This window comes from Vitis vinifera, chromosome 12, assembly GCF_030704535.1.
Source record: "Vitis vinifera cultivar Pinot Noir 40024 chromosome 12, ASM3070453v1".
In the NCBI taxonomy this organism is placed as follows: Eukaryota; Viridiplantae; Streptophyta; class Magnoliopsida; order Vitales; family Vitaceae; genus Vitis; species Vitis vinifera.
This window is the reverse complement of record NC_081816.1, coordinates 5,212,467-5,239,865: the sequence shown is the minus strand read 5'-3', so window position 1 is coordinate 5,239,865 and position 27,399 is coordinate 5,212,467. Positions and strand designations below refer to the sequence as shown.

At 33.6% G+C, this 27,399-nt stretch overlaps 4 protein-coding genes across 8 annotated transcripts; 3 read left to right on the top strand and 1 right to left on the bottom strand.

Annotated features, from left to right (window-relative positions):
• Positions 1–1,567: 1,567 nt before the first annotated feature.
• Positions 1,568–2,310, top strand: LOC100253285 (uncharacterized). Its single transcript, XM_002264559.5, has one exon. The coding sequence runs from the start codon at positions 1,680–1,682 to the stop codon at positions 2,091–2,093; it is 414 nt and encodes a 137-aa protein (XP_002264595.1). The 5' UTR covers positions 1,568–1,679; the 3' UTR covers positions 2,094–2,310.
• A 10,250-nt stretch (positions 2,311–12,560) lies between these two features.
• LOC100263732 (uncharacterized) lies at positions 12,561–13,267 on the top strand. The gene has a single exon (XM_002267505.4). The coding sequence runs from the start codon at positions 12,662–12,664 to the stop codon at positions 13,073–13,075; it is 414 nt and encodes a 137-aa protein (XP_002267541.1). The 5' UTR covers positions 12,561–12,661; the 3' UTR covers positions 13,076–13,267.
• Positions 13,268–14,345: 1,078 nt separating this feature from the next.
• Positions 14,346–15,053, top strand: LOC100258604 (uncharacterized). Its single transcript, XM_003633246.4, has one exon. The coding sequence runs from the start codon at positions 14,484–14,486 to the stop codon at positions 14,895–14,897; it is 414 nt and encodes a 137-aa protein (XP_003633294.1). The 5' UTR covers positions 14,346–14,483; the 3' UTR covers positions 14,898–15,053.
• A 122-nt stretch (positions 15,054–15,175) lies between these two features.
• LOC100263756 (transcription initiation factor TFIID subunit 6) lies at positions 15,176–23,867 on the bottom strand. 5 transcript variants are annotated; one of them, XM_019223796.1, is made up of 13 exons: positions 23,783–23,867; positions 22,390–22,569; positions 21,714–21,800; positions 20,135–20,317; positions 19,941–20,049; positions 19,362–19,465; positions 19,129–19,266; positions 18,938–19,033; positions 18,057–18,181; positions 17,003–17,135; positions 16,560–16,685; positions 16,343–16,451; positions 15,176–15,668 (listed from the first exon to the last, which is right to left on the bottom strand). In XM_019223796.1, exons 2-13 carry the CDS (start codon positions 22,513–22,515, stop codon positions 15,292–15,294), a joined length of 1,713 nt encoding a protein of 570 aa, XP_019079341.1. In that variant the 5' UTR covers positions 22,516–22,569; positions 23,783–23,867; the 3' UTR covers positions 15,176–15,291. The 5 variants fall into 5 exon arrangements, with proteins under 5 accessions (XP_019079341.1, XP_010657180.1, XP_019079342.1 ...); XM_010658878.2 differs by having other exon boundaries at positions 20,135–20,236; XM_019223797.2 differs by having other exon boundaries at positions 22,390–22,589; positions 23,783–23,825.
• Positions 23,868–27,399: the final 3,532 nt, after the last annotated feature.

Genomic DNA, 27,399 nt, shown 5'->3' with positions numbered 1-27,399 from the left:
AATTTGTCATCTTAAATTATTGTTTCGTTGTCTCCTTAAAATCTTCAAACATCTATTGACAATTTCCTATAAAAATTAAATCATTCACAAAGAGGCATACAACAATTATATCACCATTAGAATTTGATTTGATGTAAGGACTCTTTTGAAATCCATGCCACAATAAATAGGTACCAATCTGCGTATACTAAGCAGATGGTGCCTACATTAACCCATATAATGCCTTTTTAAGTTTGTAAACTTGTTTCTTTTACTCTTCCTTAATATTAGATTTCGGCTAAAAGATATTTTAAATTATCATGTAAAAAATATACTTTTAAAAATTAATCTTACGTTCAAACCTCGCTTTTTTTAAAAAACAATTGCTTGTTAACTGATATTATATCTTTTAGCTTTCATTTTTTTTCGAGTAAAATTATTTTTAAAAAAAAATGGGTATAAACACAATTTATAAATTTATAGTAAAAATTTCATAGCTATATAGAGTTTTATAAATAAATAAAAAATAACCCTTGCATTGGACATGAGGACAAATAAAATTTTGTTTATATTTGTTTCAAGGAGGTGAATTAGTTGATATTACAATTCATGTTCCAACTCCAAAATACCCCTTTATTATCATTCAAATTACAGAAATGCCCTTTGGGGGTTGAGGGAGGGGATGTTCTAACTTGGATCTCTTTTCCATGTCATTATGGATGAGGAAGAAGGCACAATAGGAGAATGAGGCTTATTTTACAACTTGGGGTTTTAGGCCAATGCCTTGAAAGGTGGAAAACTGACACACACTTGTAGACAAGATAGATGAGTAGGGTTCTTAAATTTTTTGTAAAAGCAAGGTGATGACTAAGTTACCACTACCATCAAATTCCCATTAACAAATAGTAACAAAAGCCTCACTTTGTCCAACCCTTTGAGTTGCCACATTAGCTATTTCACCATTCCAGAATCCTACTTTAAAATATATCCTCACCAATCACCATCTATGTTTTACTATTAGAGTTTCATAGCTATATATTTTTTACATGAATATTAGATTTCCATTTTGTGGGCACATTGATTTTCATTTTCAGGTTTGGCCCATCGTCTTAACCGAAAAAGTTACTCGTCTTTGACTTGGTCAAGTCCTTTCGGCTTCTGACTTTCTAGACATCAACTCAGCCTATTGTTTTCCAAAATGTACGTTACAATATTGCATGTTGGTTTCTGACTATCTACATATCAGATGAGCCTATTGTTTAATTTCCAAAGACACTGGGACCCATATGAAAAGTCATATTTGTTATGTAATAGCAGATTTTTTGAGATTGAATATATAATATTTTCATGTAGAACCTAATTTCTAACATTGTATATGTATATGTTGATACAGTTTCACCGACAAAGTGATGATGGTATTTACGAGAGCCTTCCCATTAGCTTGGTTTGCGTGGGAGTTTTCAGAAACCACAGGCACAATAAAGAAACAATAGGCTGAAAACTTTCGGTGTGTTTGAACCAGCATATCACTTTGCTAGAAGTTTAACGGTTGTTTCTCTACTAATCTAATATTCAGCTATATATATGCAACCTTGGCATCCTTCATTTTCATCAAAATCAAAAGCTTTTTTACTACTTGGTTCTTGGGTTAGAGCTTTTCTAGGATACTAGCCAGTTTGAGCGCAGGAGCAGAAGAGAGAATGAGTGTGGAAGTGTTGGACGGTGCCACCATTGTCAGCTTTGTGGAAGATAAAGAAGCATTCAATGGTTTGATCCATCACCGCTTTTCCAATCTTGACACAAACCATGATGGCTTCCTCTCCTATCCAGAGATGCTGAAAGAGTTTCAGAGTCTGAGGGTCTTTGAAACACACTTCGGTATTGATGTTAAAAGAGATCCAGATGAGCTTGCTCATGTCTACGACTCCCTGTTTGTGAAGTTCGATCATGATGCGAATGGGGCGGTGGATTTGGAGGAGTTCAGGAAGGAGACCAAACAAATGATGCTCGCCATGGCCAATGGGTTGGGGTTCCTGCCTGTTCAGATGGTCCTGGAGGAGGACAGCTTCCTGAAGAAAGCTGTTGAACGGGAAGCCATGAAAATGGATGCTTGAATTGTTTGTTGATTTTGTTGAGGTATTTGAATCGCTAGCGGACTTATTTTTCTATATGTTCTCTCAATTGAACACCATGTTTTTGCTTTCCTTTCCATGTAATTGCTGGTTATAACTAATGAAGAAAATAGAGGATTTCTTTCTTTCAGGCAAAAACAATTGGCCTTTCAAAGCTTGCTTATTACTCAATGAAAACATAAGGATCTCCTTTCCATAAGTCATTTGTTGATACCTCCTTGCCCTTTCAGAGCTTGAATTGGTAAGATGGGGACCATAAAAAGGCCAAAACTTCTATAAAAATTCATTAGAAATAAGCTTCTTTCTTGAATTGAAGTGATTCCATGAATTATATACCATGTGAGAAAAACAGAATTTTTTTAATCTTCCCTCCCAATGGTTACAAGCGCAAAGACATCTCAGAAGCTGGAACGAACGGCAAAATACTTTCACCAACAACTCAAATAGAGATACCGGAAGATGCCCAGATTTCAAGTCATCCCTCCAAGTTTGGGTGAGGACAGCTGACATCTTCATAGCCCGATTATCACCCGTACCTTTTCTATCTCTGCTCTCTTAAATGTTTCCATGAGGAATCTGCCTGGAAGATGATGATGGGCCCATGTCAGGATCAGTCGAAGGAACAGGACCTTTTGTTTCTGGTGGTTGCATGTTAGATGACAAGAAGTTGGTTGGCACCGGATCCATTGGGCCATCCGTTGCTATCTTCTTGAGAGATGGCCGCTCCAAGTGCTCATTGTTTGCCTTGCATTTATATCTTCGTACAATTTAGGAATGGGCGATAGTGAACAAAAGTTAGATCCTCGTATACTGTAATCCAAATCACTGAAAATATATGGATAATAAGTGCATATAATAAACATACAAATAAAATGAAGTAGAAAATTGGAACTTATAAATAAAGTTGATCGAGGCTAAAGTTTGACTCTATGTCCTTAAGACGAATTTGTCCCGCTCAGGTGCTTACGGTTTATTAGCAATCATTTCATATAATACAATGATCACTTTCTTGTGATAGTAGCACTTCAAATTATAAGAAACAACGAATCACTTGATTTGGTAGAAAAGAGAAATTATTAGACTTGAAGCTAAGGAGGACTAGAATGAAAAAAAAAAAAAAATAGTGGAGAGAATGGATGAATGAATAAATAAATAAAAAATGTCATGGGGGTCCCTATTTATTGATTTGATGGTGACTTTTAGAATACAAGACACATCCTTTAAATTAAGTTATGTTTATTTAGAAACAACATGTCTTTCAAAAAAAAAAAGTTTTAATTCAACTATGTTAGTTTCAACATATATAATCACCGAACAATAAATACTTTAGGAGTCCATAGTTTCAGGGTCTAGCTCATGTTAAAGGTATAATGCAAAATTTTAGTTTTGCAATACTTATGTCATATCTGCTTCAAGTCCTCTTGACACAAACATTCCAATCTCATCAAGTCACACAAGACGCAGTGGGTTGTGGCTTTTGTTTCCTAAAAACTATTAGGAAGTGTCCCAAATTCCTAATTAGTATAGATTTTTTTTTTTTTTGTAAAGAATATTATATAGAATATTTATAGGTTAATATATTATTATAATATTAGACTTCCTTATAAAATAAGGAAGATTGTTGGAAATGTCCTTATAAATATTATAGGCCAGGAAGGGGAAAACTAATGAGATAAAGATGGACTTGTAAAGACTAGAGGTGGATAGAGATGTGAGGAAGAATGGAAGGTACCCAGTGAAGTGAGACAGCTAGTGGTAGGGTAGGGATACGAAGAATGGGGAAACATAGAATGCTTTAGGAACCCAATAATTGTATCTGGTTATGTTCTCTGTAATGTTTTGGTTTTATCCTCTATAATGTTTTCTATTGTATAATGAAATGATCTTCTCTCATTCATGGACATAGGCATGATTTGTCGAACCACATAAAATCTCGTGTATAGTTTGTGTTGATTATTTTATTTTTGTGTTATTGATTAACGATATTTACATCAAAGATTCCACCGATCAACAAACTGGTACCAAAGCATGGGTTAAAGATTTCTGAAAAAGTAAAAGATCACAAAGCACACAAGATGAAAACAAAAGGAATTTTCAGTGAAGGTGGAGTTGATTACTCTCTCGTGGTGATATGATATAAAAGCTTCTGTCATGGAGAGTTTGAAGATTGACTTCATGGAATTTGGTTCAAGGTGGAATTGTTTAGAAGTGTCCCAAAACTAATTAGTATAGATTTATTTTTATTTTTTTTGTCAAGAATATTATATAGAATATTTCTAGGTTAATATATTATTGTAATATTAGAATTCCTTATAGAATAAGGAAGATTGTTGGAAATATCCTTGTAAATATTCTTTACAAAAAAAAAAATCTATATTAATTAGGAATTTGAGACACTTCCTAACAATCTCCACCTTAGGAATTTAATATATTATTGTAATATTAGACTTCCTTATACAATAAAGAAAATTGTTGGAAATATCCCTATAAATATTCTTTACAAAAAAAAAAATCTATACTAATTAGGAATTTAAGACACTTCCAAACAATCTTCACCTTGGACCAAATTCCATAAAGTCAATTTTCAAACTCTCCATGACACAAACCTTTTGTATCATATCACTACAAGAGAGCAATCTTTTGTATCATATCACTACAAGAAAGCAATCGATTCCACTTTCACTGAAAATTCCTTTTATCTTCATTTTGTGTGCTCTGTGAAGAGTGACTTCATGGAATTTGGTACAAGGTGGAGATTGTTAGGAAGTGTCCCAATTCCTAATTAGTATATATTTCTTTTTTTGTAAAAATATTGTATAGAATATTTTTAGGTTGATATATTACTGTAATATTAGAATCCTATAGAATAAGGAAAGTTATTGGAAATATCTTTATAAATATTCTAGATTATGAGGGGGAAAAAGTTATGAATGGGTCTGTAAAGACTATACAAAGTGGATAGAGATGTTATACGAGGTGGATAGAGATGTGAGGAAGAATGGGAGGTACCCGATGGAATGAAATGGCTCGTGGTAGGATAGGGATACGAAGAGTAAGGAAACATGAGATGTTTCTGGAATTCAATAGTTATATTTGGTTATGTCCTCTATAATATTAATATTTTGGTTCTATCATCTGTAATGTTCCCTATTATATAATGGAATGATTTTCTCTCATCCATGAACGTAGACATGATTAGCCGAACTACGTTAAAACCTCGTATTTCATATGTGTTATTGTTTTATCTTTATGTTCATGATTAACGATGTTTGCATGAAAGCTTCCACCGTCGCAACAAAAACCTTTTCCAAAATGACAACACCTAACTGCATCACAATGTGACTTGACCCACAAACTGCAAAAGAGAAGCGTGTGACAGGCATGTAAGAAAAAGAGCCCAACCCATAAACCCAGGAGTACATAGCAAACCAGTTCTCCAAAATAGAGTACTCTTTTGCTTCTTATGGTATTTCATAAACAACATACACTTTCAAAAGATCCTTTATCACTGAACCAACAAAATGATCAGACAGCTACAGTACTGTAACTTGTATCATTTTAAGACATCAATATCAACCCTAGGTCAAATCTTTAGTTGGTTATATTAATGACCATATAGGAATAGAAGTCGTACAAAACCTTATATATTTTAGGTAGTATGTGTTGGGGTGATGATGGAACAAACCTATAGTAATTCAAAATAGGAAACAAAAAAAATTCGAATGGAAGTAAAAAGAGATTCGTTTGTTTAGAGGCTTGTAAATTGCAATGTCCTAAAGACAGAATATTGACACCCTGTTCTTGATTGCAATAGTAAATGGTGTCTGTCTTTCAGGATACCACTCTAAAACTGATATAAAGAGGGCAATCTCCTATTTATATCCTTGCAAACCAAGTGTTGTGTCCCCTTCAAAGGTTGTGTCTCCTTCATTAGACATGTTCTTTGATTTTCTAACAGTCAAAAATTTGAAAATTTGACTGTTATAACGTTTGAAACTTAAGTAGAAACTGAAAATTTGGGACTGTTACAGGATCGGTCAATCAGTCAGGCACCCATTTGCTCGACCAGTAATGACACTGTCCAACCGGTTCTAATTTTGTCCAAGAAACGGTCGATCGGTCTAAGCTCCATTTGCCCGATCGGAAACGCCACTGTGCAACAGGTTCTTATTTGAGTTTCAAGCTTCCAAAAATTAAGTTGTTGGACCAGTCAAGCACCCATTTGCTCAACCGGTAATGACACTGTCCAACTTGCTCTATCGGAAACGCCACTGTGCAGTCGGTTCTTATTTGAGTTTCAAGCTTCCAAAAAATGAAGTTGTTCAGGCACCCATTTGCTCGACCAGTAATGACACTGTCCAACCGGTTCTAATTTTGTCCAAGAAACGGTCGATCGGTCTGAGCTCCATTTGCCCGATCGGAAACGCCACTGTGCAACCGGTTCTTATTTGAGTTTCAAGCTTCCAAAAATTAAGTTGTTGGACCAGTCAAGCACCCATTTGCTCAACCGGTAATGACACTGTCCAACTTGCTCTATCGGAAACGCCACTGTGCAGTCGGTTCTTATTTGAGTTTCAAGCTTCCAAAAAATGAAGTTGTTGGACTTTTTAGTGCAAAAAGAATAGGCTCCATGCCATGCTAGCCCAGCCCGGGTTGGGACGAGCGCGCGTGTGTTATCGGACCCCAGCCCATATGGGTCCTCAACCCTCTAAAAACTTTGGTGCCCTTAAGGGCCCAACCCAAGGTGCAAGTATAGCTCTTATAAGCTATTGAAACTTTCTATAAGTTTCCAATGTGGGATACTAGTTTCATTCTTTATAAACTAGTCTTTAAAGTGAAACTTTTAATGAGTTTTCAATGTGGGATATTTGTCCCACATTTGTTTCTCATTACACCATTAACACACAATTCAAGTTCTTTTCATTCACCAATTTTCCAACAGTATGTGTGCGTAAGTGTATATATTGCCAATCAAAGAAAATTCATGATACTCTTGGTGGTGATGTAACTACCCTTCCGTTGGTCCTGAAAACACGTGCTGGTGGGGATGGCAAAGTGGGAACATTTTAGCCGATCATATATAGATTGACCTGTCGCACGCTAGAAAGAAAGAATAAAAGAAACATGTTCTCATTACATGCAACATATAACCCATCTTAGGACTTCTCATACTGGATAACATTACAAACCCATTACAAACAAAACGCAACAGCAAGGCCCCATAAACACGCCATGCTTCATGCCTCTTTATCTCATTCTTCTGCTTCTCAAGGAGCATCTCAGGTTCAAGAAGTCGAAGGTATGGTTCAAGATTTGGCACTACAAGTAGGCGAACCTAAGCAAAAAGTACAGTATCACAAACAGCTTAAAGCTCCAGTTAATGGCAGATACAATTTAGAAACTAACTATAGGATAAACGATAAAAAAACAAGCTCCTATATATATATATATATATATATATATATATATATATATATATATATATATGTCATTTGGTTGAGAAGAGAAGAAACAGATTTTTTATTCGGTTAAGAAGGGAAAAAAAAAGAGTATATGGAAGGAACTCTGTCAAAGTACTTCCATTTCAAGTAAATTCATTTTCCTAAAGTAGGAAAGATTATAAAATAAAAGCAGCTAAAGCCCCAGAATTTTGTTCTTTAGATGGTTTTTTATTTATTTTCTTCGTACAATCATATAAAAGAAGTATGAGAGAGGAGTATCATATTTGGTCCTGGAGCTGCTAAACCCTGAATTGCACCATAGTGTTGGGTCATAGCACGTTTTGGGTCTAAAAACGCATGGAGCAGAGCCTTCGTCAGCTGCGTTTGCTGATTGTTATAAACGTGCCCAAATCTGCGAAATCTAATAAAATTAAATTCTGAGGACGAAATGTGAAATTAAGAGTAAGATGTTAGGGAGATGAAAAGAGGGGTGAATCTATGTATCCATGCAAAGCAATGTTCTTGAAACCAAATGCTCAGCAGCCACTAGATTACATAAAGCAAGTTAAACAAACCTGAATCAGGGCAAACTCAATGGCATCAAATGAATTTGTATATTTTACTCATGTAGGGTTCATTTATTTTTTGGATAATGTATAGGGAGGAGGGGGCATATGCAGCTTTTTCCCTTCTTTTCAGCCTTATGGCCCATTTGTATGCTTCCATTGTACGCGGTGTGATCCCTTTTCTTGTTGGGTGCCTGTTAATAAATTTCTTGCCTATCAAAAAAGAAAAAGGCAAGGCAGATGACCCACCATTCTAAGAAATTGTATAATTTGAGTTGCATTAGGTTGTGTAGTTTGCACCAGGTTTATTAATGCCTGAAAGTCAGGGCCTAACTGATCAAAGGGTTCATTGATTATTTCAATTAGATGCCACAAGCTTAGAAGGTGAACTGCACATGAGAATAGTTCTAATTTTTCAAAACACTGCCACAAGCTCAGGAGGTGAACTGCTTTAGAATAGTGAAGCAAAACAAGGAAGTCATTGCAGTCTTCCCAACCCAAGTGCAAAAACACAATACCGGGTATTGCATGCATTGTTTCTCCATGTCTGAAGCTTGGATTTATCCATGATTGATCTTATCCAAATCTAATGTAATTAAACTTTGTTGACATGAGACATTGAATATATATATATATATATATATATATATCTTTGCGATATTGAAGGTAAGGAATGTTCTCTGTTGAAAAGAAAAAAAATTTGGTATTTTCTGTTTACTTTTCTATTAATGTTGTGTTTATCCTACCAGCTAGGTATATATCAGAGAAACATAGCAAGAAGAAAATGAAGATGAAGAAACAAAGAGCAACTCTTATGAAGATAATGTTGTAAATTTCAATTTCAATGCATATATTATCTTGATTTAATGTTTTTAATTAGGTTTTGTTTATATAAAGAAAATGGATTGTACTTTGAAAAAGACTATGTGGAATTGTGTTTTTAATATTCAAATGTATATATAATAAATTTTTTGGTTGAATAGTAGGTTATTTACATGGTTCTAGGACTTGATTGTTATTATTATACTTAAACATGTATTAAATTTATTTTGGCAACAAGGTTTATATAGTAATAGGTTCATTTTTCATTACAAACTAACAATAAAATAAAATAATATTCAAATTTTCGTAGGCAACCTTGAGAGATGACCCAGGCCTAGCATTAACATATAATAGCAACTATTACATTATATACCAAATATGCTATATGTCACACCAAATGTTGACTTATGTGAGACATCCATGATATACATAGAATTTAACATTGACATATGTACCTAGAAACCTTGACGTATATAGCACCAAACTTTGACATTTATTGGAATAAGCATGGAGACAAAAATATAAGACAACCTTGACATAATATAAATTAACCTTGATATTTGTTTCACCTAACCTTGACATACTTTATATATAACCTTGGCATATGTTGAATTCAATTTTGAGAGAAAGGGAAGAAACCTTGATATCATACAAACAAGATTCCATCATTGGTAAAATTAAAGACAACCTTAACATATGTATATGTCAAACTAGTTTTAAACTTTTCTTAATATTGGATCTTGAAGCTAGAATTTATAATATTAATGGGGGCTCTTAACAACATTGACATATGTATATGGTTGATGGGTAAGGGCTCTTGACACTGGATTTTAATGTAATAGGATATTAGAGTGAAGTTGACTTATTTTATTAGAGTATTGAGTCAATTTCAAAATTTGATTAAAAGAGAGCTAGTATTTTTCCATGGATCATGTGATCCATGCTTGAACTTACATTCTTTGGTAGCACATGCTTTTTGGAAAATCTCTTTTTTAATCATAAGTGTGCATTAGGGTATATAAATATAAGACACAAGTGTTTTTGTAAAAGTACAAGATTGTATAAATGTTTATAATTAAGTGACTTATAATTTCTACTTGTACTATTTTATTCAGTGAAACCCAAGGGTTTAAGGTTAGTTCAGTCTTATTCTTTCACTTATAGTAAGAAGAAACCCTAACCTCCATAGGCCTCAAGAGAGAGAAGACCACACTTCTCTTTTGCTTAGATTTGGAGAGAGAACCATAGGATGGAAGGCTCTTGCACGTGAGAGAAATTAAAATGGAAATTTTTAGTCATCCTTAATAGAAAATAAATTATCATGATAAGATTGGATTCCAAATTTGTCATCTTAAATTATTTTTTCGTTGTCTCCTTAAAATCTTCAAACATCTATTGACAATTTCCTATAAAAATTAAATCATTCACAAAGAGGCATACAACAATTATATCACCATTAGAATTTGATTTGATATAAAGCATATGCTTAAAAGGACTCTTTTGAAATCCATGCAACAATAAATAGGTACCAATCCGCGTATACTAAGCACATGGTGCCTGCATTAACCCATATAATGCCTTTTTAAGTTTGTAAACTTGTTTCTTTTACCCTTCCTTAATATATCTTGGTGGTTGTTCAACAAAAACCTCTTCTTCAAGTACACCATTAAGAAAAGCGAACTTCATATCCATTTGGTGAATTTTTCACATTTTCTGAGCTGCAAATGCAATTATCATGCGAATGATATGTAGTCTAGCAATTTGTGAAAAAACTTCAAAATAATCAATACCTAGCTTCTATTTACAACCTTTTGCAATCAATCTTACCTTAAATTGATAAACTTTACCATCAAGTTTATATTTTGTCTTATAAACCCATTTAACACCTATAAGCTTTTTTCCAATTAGTAGATTAGTTATTTTCCATGTATTGTTTTTCTCTATTTCATTCATTGCTTGAATCCACTGCTTATCACTTGTTGCTTCTTTATACAAAATTAGATCACAATATGCAAATAGAAAAAAGTTAACTAAACCTTCATCAATAATTTCAATATCTTTCATGACTTCATAATCCCTTAAATATGCAATACAAGAACGTTTTGGACGACCTTGTGGTTCAGACTCCTACCCTGTTTTCGTTTGCATAGGAGCACTTCTAATAGGAGCAAGTGTGTTTGAAGTAGAAATATTTGTTGTAGAATCCTTCTAATTCTTATTGTTTTCCATAGTCTTCTTCAATGACAACTCATTTTTCCTCACTTTGTGTTTGAGTCCATGCCTAACTCTCATTCTCTAGGAATTGAATACCTCTACTCACAATCAACTTTCCTATTTCTAGATTATACAGTTTGTAACCTAGTTACATTTCTATAACTAATGAAAGCACACTTCGCACTTTTATCATCAAATTTGTAGAGTTAATTTTTTAGTTCATGCAAACACAATGAACTCATCAATCTTTCAACCGTGAAATGAATATATTCTTTCTTTCCTTAATTACTACAACAGTATAGGCGAACCTTGCACTTAAAGATCGCATAATTTTCTCTACTATTCGTTGATTATCAAGCTTCTCACCATTAACTTGCATCTAGTTAACAATGGTTTGTACTCAATTAAAATAATATGAGATAAATTCAAAGTCATTCATGCGAAGAGACTCCAATTTACATCTTAATGTTTGCAACTTCATTCACTTAACACGTTCATCACCTTTATATAATTTTTGTAAAATAACTCATGCCTCTTTTGATGTTTTCACTTATAAGATTTTCTCAAATATGGATTCATCTACTACTTGGAATATTGCATAAGGTGTTTTTTAATCTTTCTTTCAAGAATCTTTCAATGAATCTTTTTACTCCTTTGATAGTGCCTCGAATTCTTTTGAATTGATCATTTCATTGTAACTGATATTTACTAGATCCCATAAATCTTGAGATCTAAATAAGACGCACATACGATTACACTAATTATCAAAATTCTTGCTTTTAAATTTTGGAAGTCAAATATGAATTGAATTATTATTTGTAACCATAATTTCACTAACAAAATTGCAACTTTCTTGTGATTTTGCATTTTTCCTAGTATTCTATCTCAGATTTGGCATTTCACTTTTTCTAATCCCAATTGTTGGAACCACACATTTGGGTATTAATAATAGTTTGCTAAAATAAAATTTATTGCACTCTACTTCTCAACATAATAACAAGTCTATTGATAATAAACTAATCATACTTATATTAGGACATCAATTCCTAGACAAAAAGTTTTAATTATAATAAGAAACCTAAGTAAATAACAATTTCTAATATTTCTTAAATTCTTAAAATTCTTCTAATTTGATTTTAAGTGGGATTATAATTTCAACATAATTAAATACATTAGAAAGAAACGCAAAATTCATGAAGTTTCTAAATCTAGCAAGAACCATCTTAGAGAAGGAAATACAAATATTTTAGAAAGTTTCTAAATCTAACTAGTACCCTAAAAGAAAAGGAATACAAATATTTTCAGTAGAATATAACTGTATTCAATATAGGAAATAGAAACCGATTACAAATAGATATCTGCACAAACTCTACAACAATATATATATATATATATGAGTACAAGCCCGTCTGTACTTTCATCGAAATCAACGTCTCCGATATACATTCTGTTCTCTAGTCCAAAAAACTTCCGCAGAAGAGTAGCGATTAGAAGAAGAGCTTCCATCATGAGTGTAGAAATTCTGAATGGTGCCACCATTGATGGCTTTGTTGAAGATGAAGAAGCATTCAACAGTTGGGTACATGACAGCTTTGCCGCTCTTGACGAAGACCAAGACGGTGTGCTTTCCTACGAGGAGATGTTGAAAGAACTGCAGTGTCTTAGGGTTTTTGAGACCGAGTTTGGGATTGATGTGAAGACAGACCCAGATGAAGTTGCTGGAGTCTACTGCTTTCTGTTCTCGCAGTTCGATTGTGACTCAAATGGGGTGTTGGATTTTGAGGACTTCAAGACTGCGACCAAGAGAATGATGCTGGCCGTGGCTGATGGGTTAGGGCTCTTGCCTTTGCAGATGATTCTAGAAGAGGGCAGTTTCTTGAAGAAAGCTGTTGAATGGGAATCCACCAAACTGGTGCCGTAATCTGATTTAGATTCTTGTTTCCTTAATTTTCTCTTCAAACTTACGTAGGTAGTAGAGGGCTTTGATTTGTGTTGGTGAAGATGATGGGACCTTAGAAGTTGTAGTGGCAGTAGAGATTCATATTCTTGTACGTCTTTACACACCTGATTGAAAAGCGCTTCTTTCGGATGAATAAAATCACACATTTGTGAATTCAACCTTTTTTTTTTTTTTTCTTGAAATCAATTTGAAGAATATATTTTGATGCAGTGAGAAGATAAAGAAAGATTCTCTATTCTTAAAAATTTACACAATTTTTAAGCAATATCTTGAAAAAATACTCTTGGCTTTTGTTTTCAAAAACAAAATCTGAAAGAATTATTTTCAAAATCTGAAAGAATTATACCGGCCAGAGAATATTGCACAAGATTAGATCCCATAGCGTCTGCAAGACCCAGAAATCTATTCTTAGGTAGGGGTTATTGCAGTACTCCAAATTGTCCTAGAGGAGGACCGCATAATTTCTTGAAAAGTGGTTGAGATGGAATTGAACTGAGTGTTTGTTCGATAGGAAAATTCTAGAATATCGATAGGCATCTATCGAATCTAACGAAGATACGATGCTATAACAAGAATGTGTTTTCCACTTTTCCTCCAAATGTGTTCAACATTATAATGACTAATGAAGTCATTTCGTGTGGTAGGTATACTAAGTCCACGTTATGTACTATGCTGGTTTACTTTTGAGGAAGTCGGTGGAATAGTGGTGGGTAAGAAAAACAAGAGGACCCACAGAAATGTCCATTTTGTGGGCACATTGATTTTCATATTCAGGTTTGGCGCATCGTCTTAACCGAAAAAGTTACTCGTCTTTGACTTGGTCAAGTCCTTTCGGCTTCTGACTTTCTAGACATCAACTCAGCCTATTGTTTTCCAAAATGTACGTTACAATATTACATGTTGGTTTCTGACTATCTACATATCAGATGAGCCTATTGTTTAATTTCCAAAGACACGGGGACCCATATGAAAAGTCATATTTGTTATGTAATAGCAGATTTTTTGAGATTGAATATATAATATTTTCATGTAGAACCTAATTTCTACATGTTGATACAGTTTCACCGACATAGTGATGATGGTATTTACGAGAGCCTTCCCATTAGCTTGGTTTGCGTGGGAGTTTTCAGAAACCAGAGGCACAATAAAGAAACAATAGGCTGAAAAGTACTTTCGGTGTGTTTGAACCAGCATATCACTTTGCAAGAAGTTTAACGGTTGTTTCTCTACTAATCTAATATTCAGCTATATATATGCAACCATGGCATCCTTCATTTTCATCAAAATCAAAAGCTTTTTTACTACTTGGTTCTTGGGTTAGAGCTTTTCTTGGATACTAGCCAGTTTGAGCGCAGGAGCAGAAGAGAGAATGAGTGTGGAAGTGTTGGACGGTGCCACCATTGTCAGCTTTGTGGAAGATGAAGAAGCATTCAATGGTTTGATCCATGACCGCTTTTCCAATCTTGACACAAATCATGATGGCTTCCTCTCATATGCAGAGATGCTGAAAGAGTTTCAGAGTCTGAGGGTCTTTGAAACACACTTCGGCATTGATGTTAAAAGAGATCCAGATGAGCTTGCTCACGTCTACGACTCCCTGTTTGTGAAGTTCGATCATGATGCGAATGGTGCTGTGGATTTGGAGGAGTTCAAGAAGGAGACCAAACGAATGATGCTCGCCATGGCCAACGGGTTGGGGTTCCTGCCTGTTCAGATGGTCCTGGAGGAGGACAGCTTCCTGAAGAAAGCTGTTGAAAGGGAAGCCATGAAAATGGATGCTTGAATTGTTTGTTGATTTTGTTGAGGTATTTGAATCGCTAGCGGACTTATTTTTCTATATGTTCTCTCAATTGAACGCCATGTTTTTGCTCTCCTTTCCATGTAATTGCTGGTTATAACTAATGAAGAAAATCTAGAATTTCTATATTTTGGGTGAAAACAACTGGCCTTTCCAAGCTTGCTTATTACTCAACGAAAACGTAAGGATCTCCTTTTCACAAGTCATTTATTGATACCTCCTTGCCCTTTCAGAGCTTGAATTGGTGAGATGGGAACCACACAAAACCAAAAACTTCTGTAATAATTCATTAGAAATAAGCTTTTTTCTTGAATTGAAGCGATTCCATGAATTATATACCATGGCAGCAACAGATTTTTTAATCTTTCTGTCGGAATGGTTACAAGAACAAAGACATCTCAGGAGCTGGAATGAAGGGCAAAATGCTTTCACCAAACAACTCAAACAGCGATACCAGAAGATGCCCAGATTTCAAGTCATCCCTCCAAGTTTGGGTGAGGACAGCCGACATCTTCAAAGCTCGACTATCACCCTTACCTTTTCTATCTCTGCTATCTGAAATGTTTCCATGAGGTATCTGCCTGGAAGATGATGATGGGCCCATGTCAGGATCAGTCGAAGGAACAGGACCTTTTGTTTCTGGCGGTTGCATGTTAGATGACAAGTTGGTTGGCACCACATCCATTGGGCCATCTGTCGCTATCTTCTTGAGAGATGGCTGCTGCTCCAAGTGCTCATTGTTTGCCTTGCGTTTATCTTCATGCAATTTAGGAATGGGAGACAGTGAATCAAAGTTAGATCCTCTTGTATTTAATCACCGAACAATAGATATTTTAGGAGTCTGTAGTTTCAGGGGTCTAGCTCATGTTCAAGGTATAATGCTAAATTTTAGTTGTGCAACAAATATGTGCTTCAGGTCCTCTTAAGACACAAACATCCCAATCACATCAAGCCAAACAAGGCGCAGTGGGCTGCTGCTTTCTTTTCCCTACAGAACTTTTTACTAAATACTTTTTTCTTTTGGAAAAATGACAGCACCCAACTGCATCACAATGTGACATGACCGACAAACTGCAAAAGAGAAGCATGGAACAGGCATGTAGGAAAGGGAGCCCAACCCATATAGCAGGAGTACGTAGCAAACAGTCGTACAAAATTGAGTACTCTTTTGCTTCCTATAGTATTTCATAAACAACATACACATTCAAAAGATCCTTTTATCACTGAACCAGCAAAATGATCAGACAGCTACAGTACTGTAACTGGAATCATTTTAAGACATCAATATCAACCCTAGGTCAAATCTTTAGCTGGTTATATTAACCATATAGGAATAGAATCTGTACAAAACAATATATATTTTATACAGTATGTGTGTGTATGTGTGTGTGTATATATTGCCAATCAAAGAAAATTCACGACACTCTTACTTGGTGGTGATGTAACTACCCTTCCGTTGGTCCTGAAAACACGTGCTGGTGGGGATGGCAAAGCTGGGAACATTTTGAGCCGATCATATATGGATTGACCTGTCGCACGCTAGAAAGAAAGAATAAAAGAAACATGTTCTCATTACATGCAACATATAGCCCATCTTAGGACTTCTCATACTGGATAACATTACAAACACATTAGAACAAAACTCACCAGCAAGGCCCCATAAACACACCATGCTTCATGCCTCTTTAGCTCATTCTTCTGCTTCTCAAGGAGCATCTCAGGTTCAAGAAGTCGAAGGTATGGTTCAAGATTTGGCACTATAAGTAGGCGAACCTAAGCAAAAAGTACAGTATCACAAACAGCTCAAAGCTCCAGTCAATGGCAGATACAATTTAGAAACTAACTACAAGACAAACCATAACAGAACAAGCTCCTACATATGTCATTTGGTTGAGAAGAAGGAAAAAAAGAGTCTATAGGAGAAACTCTGTCAAAGGTATTTCCATTTCAAGTAAATTCATTTTCCTAAAGTAGGAAAGATTCTGAGAGACAAAATAAAAGCAGCTAAAGCCCCAAAATTTTATCCTTTAGATGGTTTTTTATTTATTTTCTTTGTAAAATCATATAAAAAAAGTATGAGAGAGGAGTACCATATTTGGTCCTAGAGCTGCTAAACCTTGAATTGCACCATAGTGTTGGGTCATAGAACGTTTTGGGTCTAAAAACGCATGGAGCAGAGTCTTTGTCAGCCGCGTTTGCAGATTGTTATAAACATGCCCAAATCTGCAAAATCTTATAAAATTAAATTCTGAGGATGAAATGTGAAATTAAGAGTAAGATGTCAGGATTGAGATGAAAAGAGAGGTTAATATTTGTATCCATACAAAGCAATGTTCTTGAAACCAGATGCTCAGCAGCCACTAGATTACATGAAGCAAATTAAAACAAACCTGAATCAGGGCAAACTCAATGGCATCAAATGATCTATATATTTTACTCATGTAGGGTTCATTTATTGTTTGGATAATGTATAGGCAGGAGAGGGCATATGTAGCTTTTTCCCTTTCTTTTGATCTATATTTTGCTCATGTAGAGTTTGTTTATTGTTTGGATAATGTATAGGCAGGAGGGGGCATAAGTAGCTTTTTCCCTTTCTTTTCAGCCATCTGGCCCATTTGTATGCTTCCAGTATACAGGGTGTGGTCCCTTTTCTTGTAGGGTGCCTGTTAATAAATTTCATGCCTATCAACAAAGAAAAAGGCAAGGCAGATGACCCACCATTCTAAGAAATTGTATAATTTGAGTTGCATTAGGTTGTGTAGTTTGTACCAGGTTTATTAATGCCTGAAATCCAGTGCCTAACTGATCAAAGGGTTCATTGATTAGTTCAACTAGATGCCACAGGCTTAGAAGGTGAACTGCACTTGAGGATAGATCTACTTTTTCATAACCCTGCCACAAGCTCAGAAGGTGAGCTGCTTTAGAATAGCGAAGCAAAACAAGGTAGTCATTGTAGTCTTCCCAACCCAAGTGCAAAAACACTATATCAAGTGCACTTACCATATATACTGAATTGGATCTATTCTCAAGAGCAAAAGGAGATGAGTCTGTCAATGGAAGGTTGAGTAAATATTTTATCTCCATTTCCTAAAACTAGGGTTATCAATTCCCTTATAAGCACAAAATAACTTTAGTATGCCCCACCTTTTGCATATTGAAGCAACCAGGTTTGCTGTGAAGTCTCGAAGTTCCCAGTGGTTGTCTGCAAGTCTATTTCCAATTCGTTTTGCAACAAGGCAGGTAACCACAGATGGCATTAATTGGTGCAGCTGACAAGGAAAGATGCCCCATTAGATGTACAGAAGTTAGACACTTCCCAAAAAGGACATCAATACATGTCTGTCACTTTAACACATAAGCTAGAGTATCAGGATCAATAGCCCTTTTCCCAATATTGAACTATTTAAACGCATGCCAAATGACCTTATAATGTACAACACAACAGTTCACAAATTAATCATGGATATCAAGAAAACTTAAATTATTGATTGAACTATTTACAAAATTGGCCAACTATCTCAAGATAATAGTTGCTTCATTTCCATTTAACATGGACTCCATTGACATTCAGTCTTGATTACCATTTTTATTTTTTTTTACATTTTCTTAGGATTGTTAACAAAATTTTTGTTTACATTGGTCTATGGCTCCAAACTATTCAAGATCTTTTCTTGTTCATTCCACCTTCTAAGTATCACCAGCACCAATCCCTAATTAAATTCATCAGGATGACTAAAAAAAGAGGTCAAATGATGAGCAGCAAATTCCATCCAATTCAGTGACTGCAGTCTAGGCTATATCCTCTTTCAAGGGTCATCTAATGGTGAGGTCCACAGAACTACGTCCACCTTAACTTGGGCCACATGGACAATCTGCTGTTAGACCCATCTGATGGCAATGTTGAAGCAGGCATGATGCCAGATGCCAACTTACATAAGGTTCTATGTGCATACCTTACATAATTCATCATGAATACAAACAACAGTAAATTACAAAATAGACCTAACGGCCAGATGCCAACTTACATAAGGTTCTATGTGTATGTGAGGATTCTGAAGAAGACTCCAAACCACACGCATCAAAGCAAACAGGAGGTTGAAATCATTCAGACCACGAGATACCTAGCATTGTTGAGAAGCAGCAATTGGAATTAGCAACAATAAGCCACATTTCCTCCCAATTCATATTATGCTGAAATTATAGCTTTAAAAACTACCTCATCGGAGATGAAGTATGTAAAATAAGGAACTAATGGGTGAAGTCCTGAGTCTGTAGCCAAGCTCACTAATGCCTCTTTAAAAAGGGCAGAGTCTGACCTATTCACCGTTAGATCAATTATTTTATCAAAGTATAGCTGCACAACCACAATAATGGATATTTTAATAAGTTGCAGAATTAAAATTAAAAAAAATAAATAAATAAATAAGACAGAAAGAGTATAGCATATACCTGAAGCTCCCTAGACAATACATGCTTAATGGGTAATTTAATGTCAACAGGAAGCCCATCATCTTTTTGTTCAAACTTTTTGCCATCAGAAGGAGCTGCAATGACTACACATGAAATACACCCATCTAAATTTTGGCTCCCCAAGTCTGGATTATAATGGCAAAATTTAAAGGCTCACAAAAAATAAAATAAATAAATGTATAGATTGAAAATTAGCATAGATTTAACGCAATGATGTCTGAAGGTTACAGCAATTTATACATTTAATAATTAGAAATGTTTGGAATTGATGTCATGATACAAACAGTCAACAAATTTCTTCATCCCAAAGTTTTTAACAGAAAACTGAATCGAGATAATAGGCAATCATCATATTCCACCATAAACCTTAAGAGGTGCTAGAATCTATTAGACAGAATGGTCAATTTCATTTCCACCCCAACCCCTTACCACTTGAGCCAAGCCTCAAGTATGTCAAAGAATTGATAATCCTAATTTCTAGATAACATTCCAGGTAAGTTTTTTTTAAGTATGCATGAACAGATACTGTTACTCTAGACTTAAACTTTAGAGACAGACCTTCTACTGGAGCATTTTCTGGAATAGCTGGTTGTACACCTTCAATAGCCAGCCAGTGACAAACTACTGCAGCATCAAGTGGTGCTTTCGGTAAAGGAGCTTCAATCACCTACATGTCAAACAAATCTCTGAAGACATGGAATATGATCCAGAAAATTTTGTTCAGACAATTAACACAATTGACAATCACTTACATCTTTGAAATCCAAATCCTTGTCATCGATGTAAAACAAATTCTTATGTCCAACAGCTCTTTTGAACCGCAGCGGACCTCCCGAGGTAAAGCCATAAATTGGCTGAGGCAAGAAGATGTGATGGAACCAAATCAAGGAAGAAATTTCTTTTGGAAAAAAAAAATTCTCAAGTTGCCGAATAAGCTGTTTTTTTTATTTAAAAAAAATGCATCAATCAATGTATCCTCAATTACATGCATTGAGCCATAATGATCATAAATCTTTCAAGATTATATTCTTATGCACTCAGATAAGAACCATAAATCCTTAAACAAATAATAAAACAACCATTTTTCAGGGAAGTAAAAAATCATTTATGAATCAAAACATTTTTTTCCAAATTTTTATTCAGCTATAGGAATGTTATATTTGACAGAAATTCCTTAACTGAGTAGGTAGATAATACAAGAATTTTCTTATCAGCCATACATACCACTATAGAACAGAATGAGCAAGAAGGGTGAGCCACTGATACTAGTAAATTTCTACAGCCAGCCATTCTACTTGATTATACCCCTTGTTTCAGTGATCTGTTTTACATGGAATGCTAATCAAAAGGGAGTGCTACCCAAGAGATGCCCAAACTGTCTGCTTGCTTTTAGGAATATTATTCCTAGACAAATTAGATACTCTTCCCTTGTAGATTCTGGATCACTTGGAAAGAGCATAATACAAGAACATTTGAAGGATTGGAGCGGTCATGCACAGAGTTGAAAAAACTGCTTCTCATGGCATTATACATTTGGTCAGGTGGGGAAATGGCTCTCCTTTTTCCTCCTTATTGGATTTTGTAGATATCACAGGGATTGGTTAGTTTAGGTATGGTTTAGTCCCTTTTTTGTGCACTATTTGTATACACCCTGTGTACATGGAATGCTCCCCCTCTATTTGTTAGGCATCTTTTTAATACGTCTGGTCTTGCACTTGATAGAACAATTTCATCCAGAAGCATTATAAACACATTAAAGAAGAAGCATTGATTCTAAGCCTTGATTCTATGGGGGGATAGGTCAAAGCTAACATTGAATAAGAAGAAGATGATCTTCCTCGTAGCAACTATGAACAAATGCTTTCTCATTGAAGGAAAAGAAGGCTTTTTGCTCTTACAGAAGAAGGTTCCCATAAAGCCCTAAAGGGATTAGCAGCCTGCAAATAAGCTGGTATTAAGTTTTCTTGTCTTTAACCAAATGAATCTTATAAAGAAATACATTCTAAATTAACATATCAAGAAGAATGCATTTTCTTTACAATCTAAATTAACATATCCAAGAAGAATGCATTTTCCTTACAATAATGCACAAGAATACACATTCAAATGTATTAAACTATAGATCAACATATGAAGTGTAGCTCAAAACAGTAGAACCCTTGTAGTTCCTCTGTCTCCCCAGCATTACTGATCAAGATAAAAAATCACCATTTACCAAGAGCCCCACATGATGTTCTTAACTTCTGTGTTAAAATGATCTAAGAAAACAAGCATGCAAGTCAAGAACTATGCACTGAAAAGGCATGCCATTTAAATATTTGTGATATTTACCTCAACATTTCTTAAGTTGAGTGCAATATCAACATCGTCTGTTGTCAATACAGTTCTCTTTGAGTGCCGCATGCATTTGATTGCCTCCTGTTTTTTAATAAGAAGAAGTTTTATCAGATTATCTTCCTTGAGAAAAATTCCTCACCAGTGCAGAACTAGAAAAATAAAGATCAAGTAAAGATTCAGGATGTCTTTCTCCATGCAAAACAGAGACACAAACTCAAATACATGGATAAACACTTATTTTCCATTCAACACAATGTCATGTCCCAATGTCAAGATTTTAGCTAGTTTCAATCTTGACCACCATTATTCATGTCAGAGTATGACATAATGTCTGCTTCCACTGATCAGAGGAATGACCCCTGTCAAGGGTAAGTCATGGATCATAAATACAATGACAAAAAAAATTGCATCTGTTGCAACTGAATACTTAACTAAGAGTTCAGTACTATCTTAACTGAATGGTAAAATAATTTTTTTGTCTCTCTACAAGCATGTTAAATATAAAACATTGTCCATTAAAATACCAAGCAACATGGTTCAAGCAATACATTTTGAACAACATCTAAGAAATTATGAATTACTAAACAAACTCCAATCTGGTTATTCTCCCTTTTCCTGTTCAATAATTAAACAAACCCCAATCTGATAATTCTGAATAAACTCAAATTACCTGCATGACCTCACGCATGCGATATTCCACATCAGGAGCAAGGGCAAGTGCAACATCAGCAGACAGATTGGCAATTCCAATGCTCTGTGCTATGACCTCAATTGTCTCCTTGGACACAATGCTCATTTTCTTGTTTTCAATAATGTCCCATGGATTAAACACCTAGATATCAACACACCTCTGCAAAATAATACACAAATCTAAGGAAAGCAATCTATTTTGTTAGGTCTGGAAACAAATTAAATCTTAACAAACACTGTATGTTGCATATATACACACACACTTATGTACATACACAAAACAACTTGCATACATGCACACGTTTATACTATATATAAAAGTACAGACGGGTTCATAGACCTTTTTCTTCCAAAGGTATCCCTATTATATCACTTATTTCCCCTCATATATCTTTATTATTTAACTGTAACAATCATTAATAAATTCACCCTAAAGTTCATATAAATTCACCTTTTTATCATTTATCAACCATAACCAATAAAATTAAATTCATTTGATTTATTCTACGCTTTAAAGTTCTTCTTTTTCTTTCTTTAACATTCAAGTTTTTTTTGGTTGCTCTTCATTCATTCTTAGCACGGTAAGTACCATTTATTTTTCCACGGTAAAACTCGGGAATGTTTAAAACAAGCCAAATTGTTTTCATAAATAATTGTACAAGATAATGTTCCTAGATAATTAATTTTATAAGAATTCTAGCTTCGGCAGTGATCTAGATTCTAGAATGAAACCCTAGAATTCAAAATTTTCAAATATAGCACTGACAGTTCAAAAACACTGAAAGAGAAACCCTAACCCTCTATTTGGTTTCCAAAAAAAAATGAGCAATAAAAGAAAACAACTCATTTCTCATCTTTTGCTTCCTAATCATTGGTGGTGACAATTTCACAATTCAAAATTTCAATTACCTTTTTCAGTTTTTTGGGCATCCAAAATCTATTTTGTTACCAGAAAACATTCCCAAATAGGAAAGACCGTTAATCTAACAAAAATTTCATTCTGAGCAGTAATCCAAACGTCTGTTCAAAGAGAAACCCTAGAATTGAAGACTTCCCGGAACAGCATATCTAACTTATTAAGTACTAGAGTGAAATCCAACCCTCTGTTTGGTTACCAAGAAAATGAAGAAAAAAAAAACCACATTTTCATTACTGTGTTATCTCTCTCACTTTCTTTGCTGCAAAAAATCCACAACAACAAAAAAAATAAAAATAAGAAACAACCCAGATTAACTAAGCTAAAGCATTTCATGAGTTTCAGACAAAGGACAATCTTCTGTATCCTCGAACCCTAAATGGAAAAAAAAAAAAAAAAATTCTTTTCTAACGTACAAGTCGATTGAATGAACGGGGAAAAGAGATTCGAACAGTACCTTGAACCCGAAGGTCTACCGAAACGCAGCGTTTGGAGAAGGGATGAAGGGATGATTCTATGTAAATAGAGATCGGAGCTACTTGGGTTTCAGTCGGGTGATAATGGGCTGAACATGGACCGGCCCAACTTTTGAACTATTGGGCTTTAACTGGGCCGATTTCTAATTTTATGTCGTAAGTTGTTTGATCCGGGTGAAAACCAACTCGAATTCAATCCAATTTCAGTGCACTTTCAAGATTTTCATTTCATGCTCAGTTTAATCATTAGTAAATTGGTTTAAGGTTTCAAAAATTTAATAAATAATTTAATTTTAAAAGTATATATTAGTCTAAAAGTATAATTATTTTCTATGCCCTTATAAATTACTTTTTGAATTTATAAAAATTACTTTTAAAATTTTAAAATTTGAGATAATAAAGAAATGTATTCAAATGACACTGAATATACTTCAAAATGATTTAAATTGTTTCTTTACAAATTTGTGCTAGTGTTTTCTCGATGATATATTAATGTAGAGTCGCATCCAAAACAATCATGATTAGTACTACGTTGAGCATGTAAAAGGACAACCACTTATATGTAAAGTTGTCAAAGTGCTTGTTTGGACAAAAGTAGTTGGTATATATTAGGCATCTCATCCCAACTAAAGTAGTCGGTTATTTGAGCATACATGTCTCACATCACTTGCATTATTGTACATGATTTGGGCATATTAAAAGTTACACAGAATATTCAACTCATGAATTCCTTATAAAGTAATGAGTAATCTACAATTGTTTCATGGATTTTGATCATCCATCTGAGATTGTAGTACACTACCTCCTAATTAAATGGATGATTTATCTTGACTGTCGAAATAGTTTTCCTAAGGTGAGTGCACTAATGTATATGATGCATAATAAATAGAACTTATAATGAATTATGATGTAAGATTATCAATTGTAATGATTTACTAAGCTACTATATTATATGAACTCTCAACCTTAAGAAGATATTAAGTTTATGTCTAAGTCAACATGAAGCTTTGATTTATGGATGAGACCCTAAAATGGTAACATATTTCTATAGATTAGGTTATTATTGATGGAGGTTTGTAGTAACAAATATTCTCAATAGGGACACCATAATATCTCATAAGATTAAGATAATATATTCCCTTTAATGATTCAAATAACATGTAATTTAAAAGATTATGATTATAACATTTCCTTTAGTGAAAATCTGACATATGCTCCTTAAAACTAGAGTATATCAATTTATTATATAATAAGTGAGATTTGTAACTCAATATTTGGAGAGGTAATCTTGATAAATGATAACACTACCTTATTATATTACAAACACTAGTATGTAGGGAGTCTGTATATAATGAATAGTAAATCACAAACCCGAATTTCATCTCATTGTTATTTATATAGGGTATTAAAGTGCAGTTGATTCTCTTTAGTAGAATATTGAATCAACTTTAGAATTGAATTTTGAAGAAGTCAATACTCCTATTGGTGTTAGTGATCTTTAATTTGAGCTCATATACCATGATAACTCAATTTATGATGGTTGAATTGATTATAGGTTTACTTTTATGTATACGAGTGTTTTGATAATTATGTAAGATTACATAGGGGATAATGAATAAGTTTTTTGAATTAGGCTAATTGATTAATTAGATGGTCAATTAATCAATTAACACTCATTTTGAGTTAGATTAAATGATTCAAACCTTAATAGGCTCAAGTCACTCAAGTCTAGTAAGAGCACCTATAAATAATACCCTCTTAAGGTTAGGTTCCATCACTTTTGTGAGACAATCATTTTTTACCTCCACATGGAGCGAACCTAGGAATCTTTCCTTCCAAAGTTTCCATATGAGATAAATTATGCCAATAATGGTTATATTCCTTGTACTAGTCCCACAAGGTTTCCATATGATTTTATTACCTCAATGGTTTCAACCTTCTTAAAAAAGGTTTTCGCGCTTCCTTTTTTTTTTTTTTTTTTAAGTTTTTAGCCAATGAAAATGGAAAAATATCATCTAAATATATTTTAAGAGTTGATCTCTTAATTTTTAATAACCAATAGTGATGTATAATTTTTAATAATTAATAATAATTTATAACTCTTTAACAATATTTTTATAGTTAGTGGCAATGGAATAATTAAAATTAAATTTGGAAGCTTTTTATATAAATTCATTATTAAAAAAAGTAGTTTATTTAAAATTTATTTAATGTAAACAATTTTTAGACATTTTAAAATTAATTTATAAATGACATAAATAATTATCTTCCTTTTGTTGTGGATATACCATAACTTGTTATGACAATACCATAAATCATTAAAAATTCATATTTCATATTAAGTTGATTTCTATTGCGTCCTATAGAGTAAAATAATTAAATAAGAATAAATTAAGCTAATTAGTAATAAATATTTTTAAACAAATTTAATTTTTTTATCTATTAAATAATGCAAATTCTAAAATCAAATAGAGTCTTAAAAATTCTAAAGTCCAATACAATAGCAAAAATGAATATTGTACAGTCTTTTATACTTCCTCGACAATAATATGATCAAAACAAATTCCAATAAATTCAAAGAATGAATACAATATAATCTTTAATCCTTTCATAATATCAATCTTATCAATATTTAATGTACTACTTTACCAAAAGCTTCAAACAATCTTTTCATAAGCGGAAAACAAAAAATTAGAAATCCTTAACATCTTCATAAATGAGGGGAAAATAGAAAAATAGAAAATAAAAAACCCTTAGAAACTTTAGGAGCAAAAAAAGAGCTTTTGAGAACTGTTTTCGAAAATAGTTTTGAAAAATAGCTTTTGAGAAAAACTGTTATTTGATATTTTATAGAACAAAAGTCTATTTAGAAATCTAAAATATTTTTAACCTATTTTTAATATTTTTAAATATGTTTTAAAAATAATTTTTATGTATGTTGTTTCATTTTTAATCATTCTACTTGTATAATTATTTTTTTAAATAATTCTTAGAAAACAAGTGAAAATAGTAGAAAATAATTAAAAGATGTTATTTGAAAACACTGTTTTCTATTATTATTTTCTTGATTTTTTGTTCTATAGAGTAGAAAATTGTTCTTAAAAACAGTTGTTAAACATGGCCTAATACTCATTATCTGAGGAAAAATGGAGAATTTGTTTTTTAGGTAGTCAATGTAGGTGTATATAAATGCAAATAAAGAGCTTAAGAGGATAAGATTCTTAATTATTAAGGATTTTTTTTTAATAAGGGTTTTTTTAATTTTGTGAATACGTTTTAATTATTAAGAATTTTTTATAGGTGTCTTATTGACAATTTAAAACTAAGAGTTTGAGGGGCTTAATTACTAAGGGTTTTTCATATATTAAAAAAGATCCTGAATGGGGTAAAAGAACTTGCTTTGATATCGGTGGAGGTTTCAAAAGGCCAAAAATAAATAAATAAATAAAAAGGAAATGAATAGGTGTCAACCCAAAAATTATAACATAATGGATGATAAAAACTCAAAACACTTCATAGTGGGTGTTGGTGTCGAGCCATATTCATGTCCGTCCAACTTCACTAGAGTCAAACAGACTTCTTCCTTACACAGAAGGAT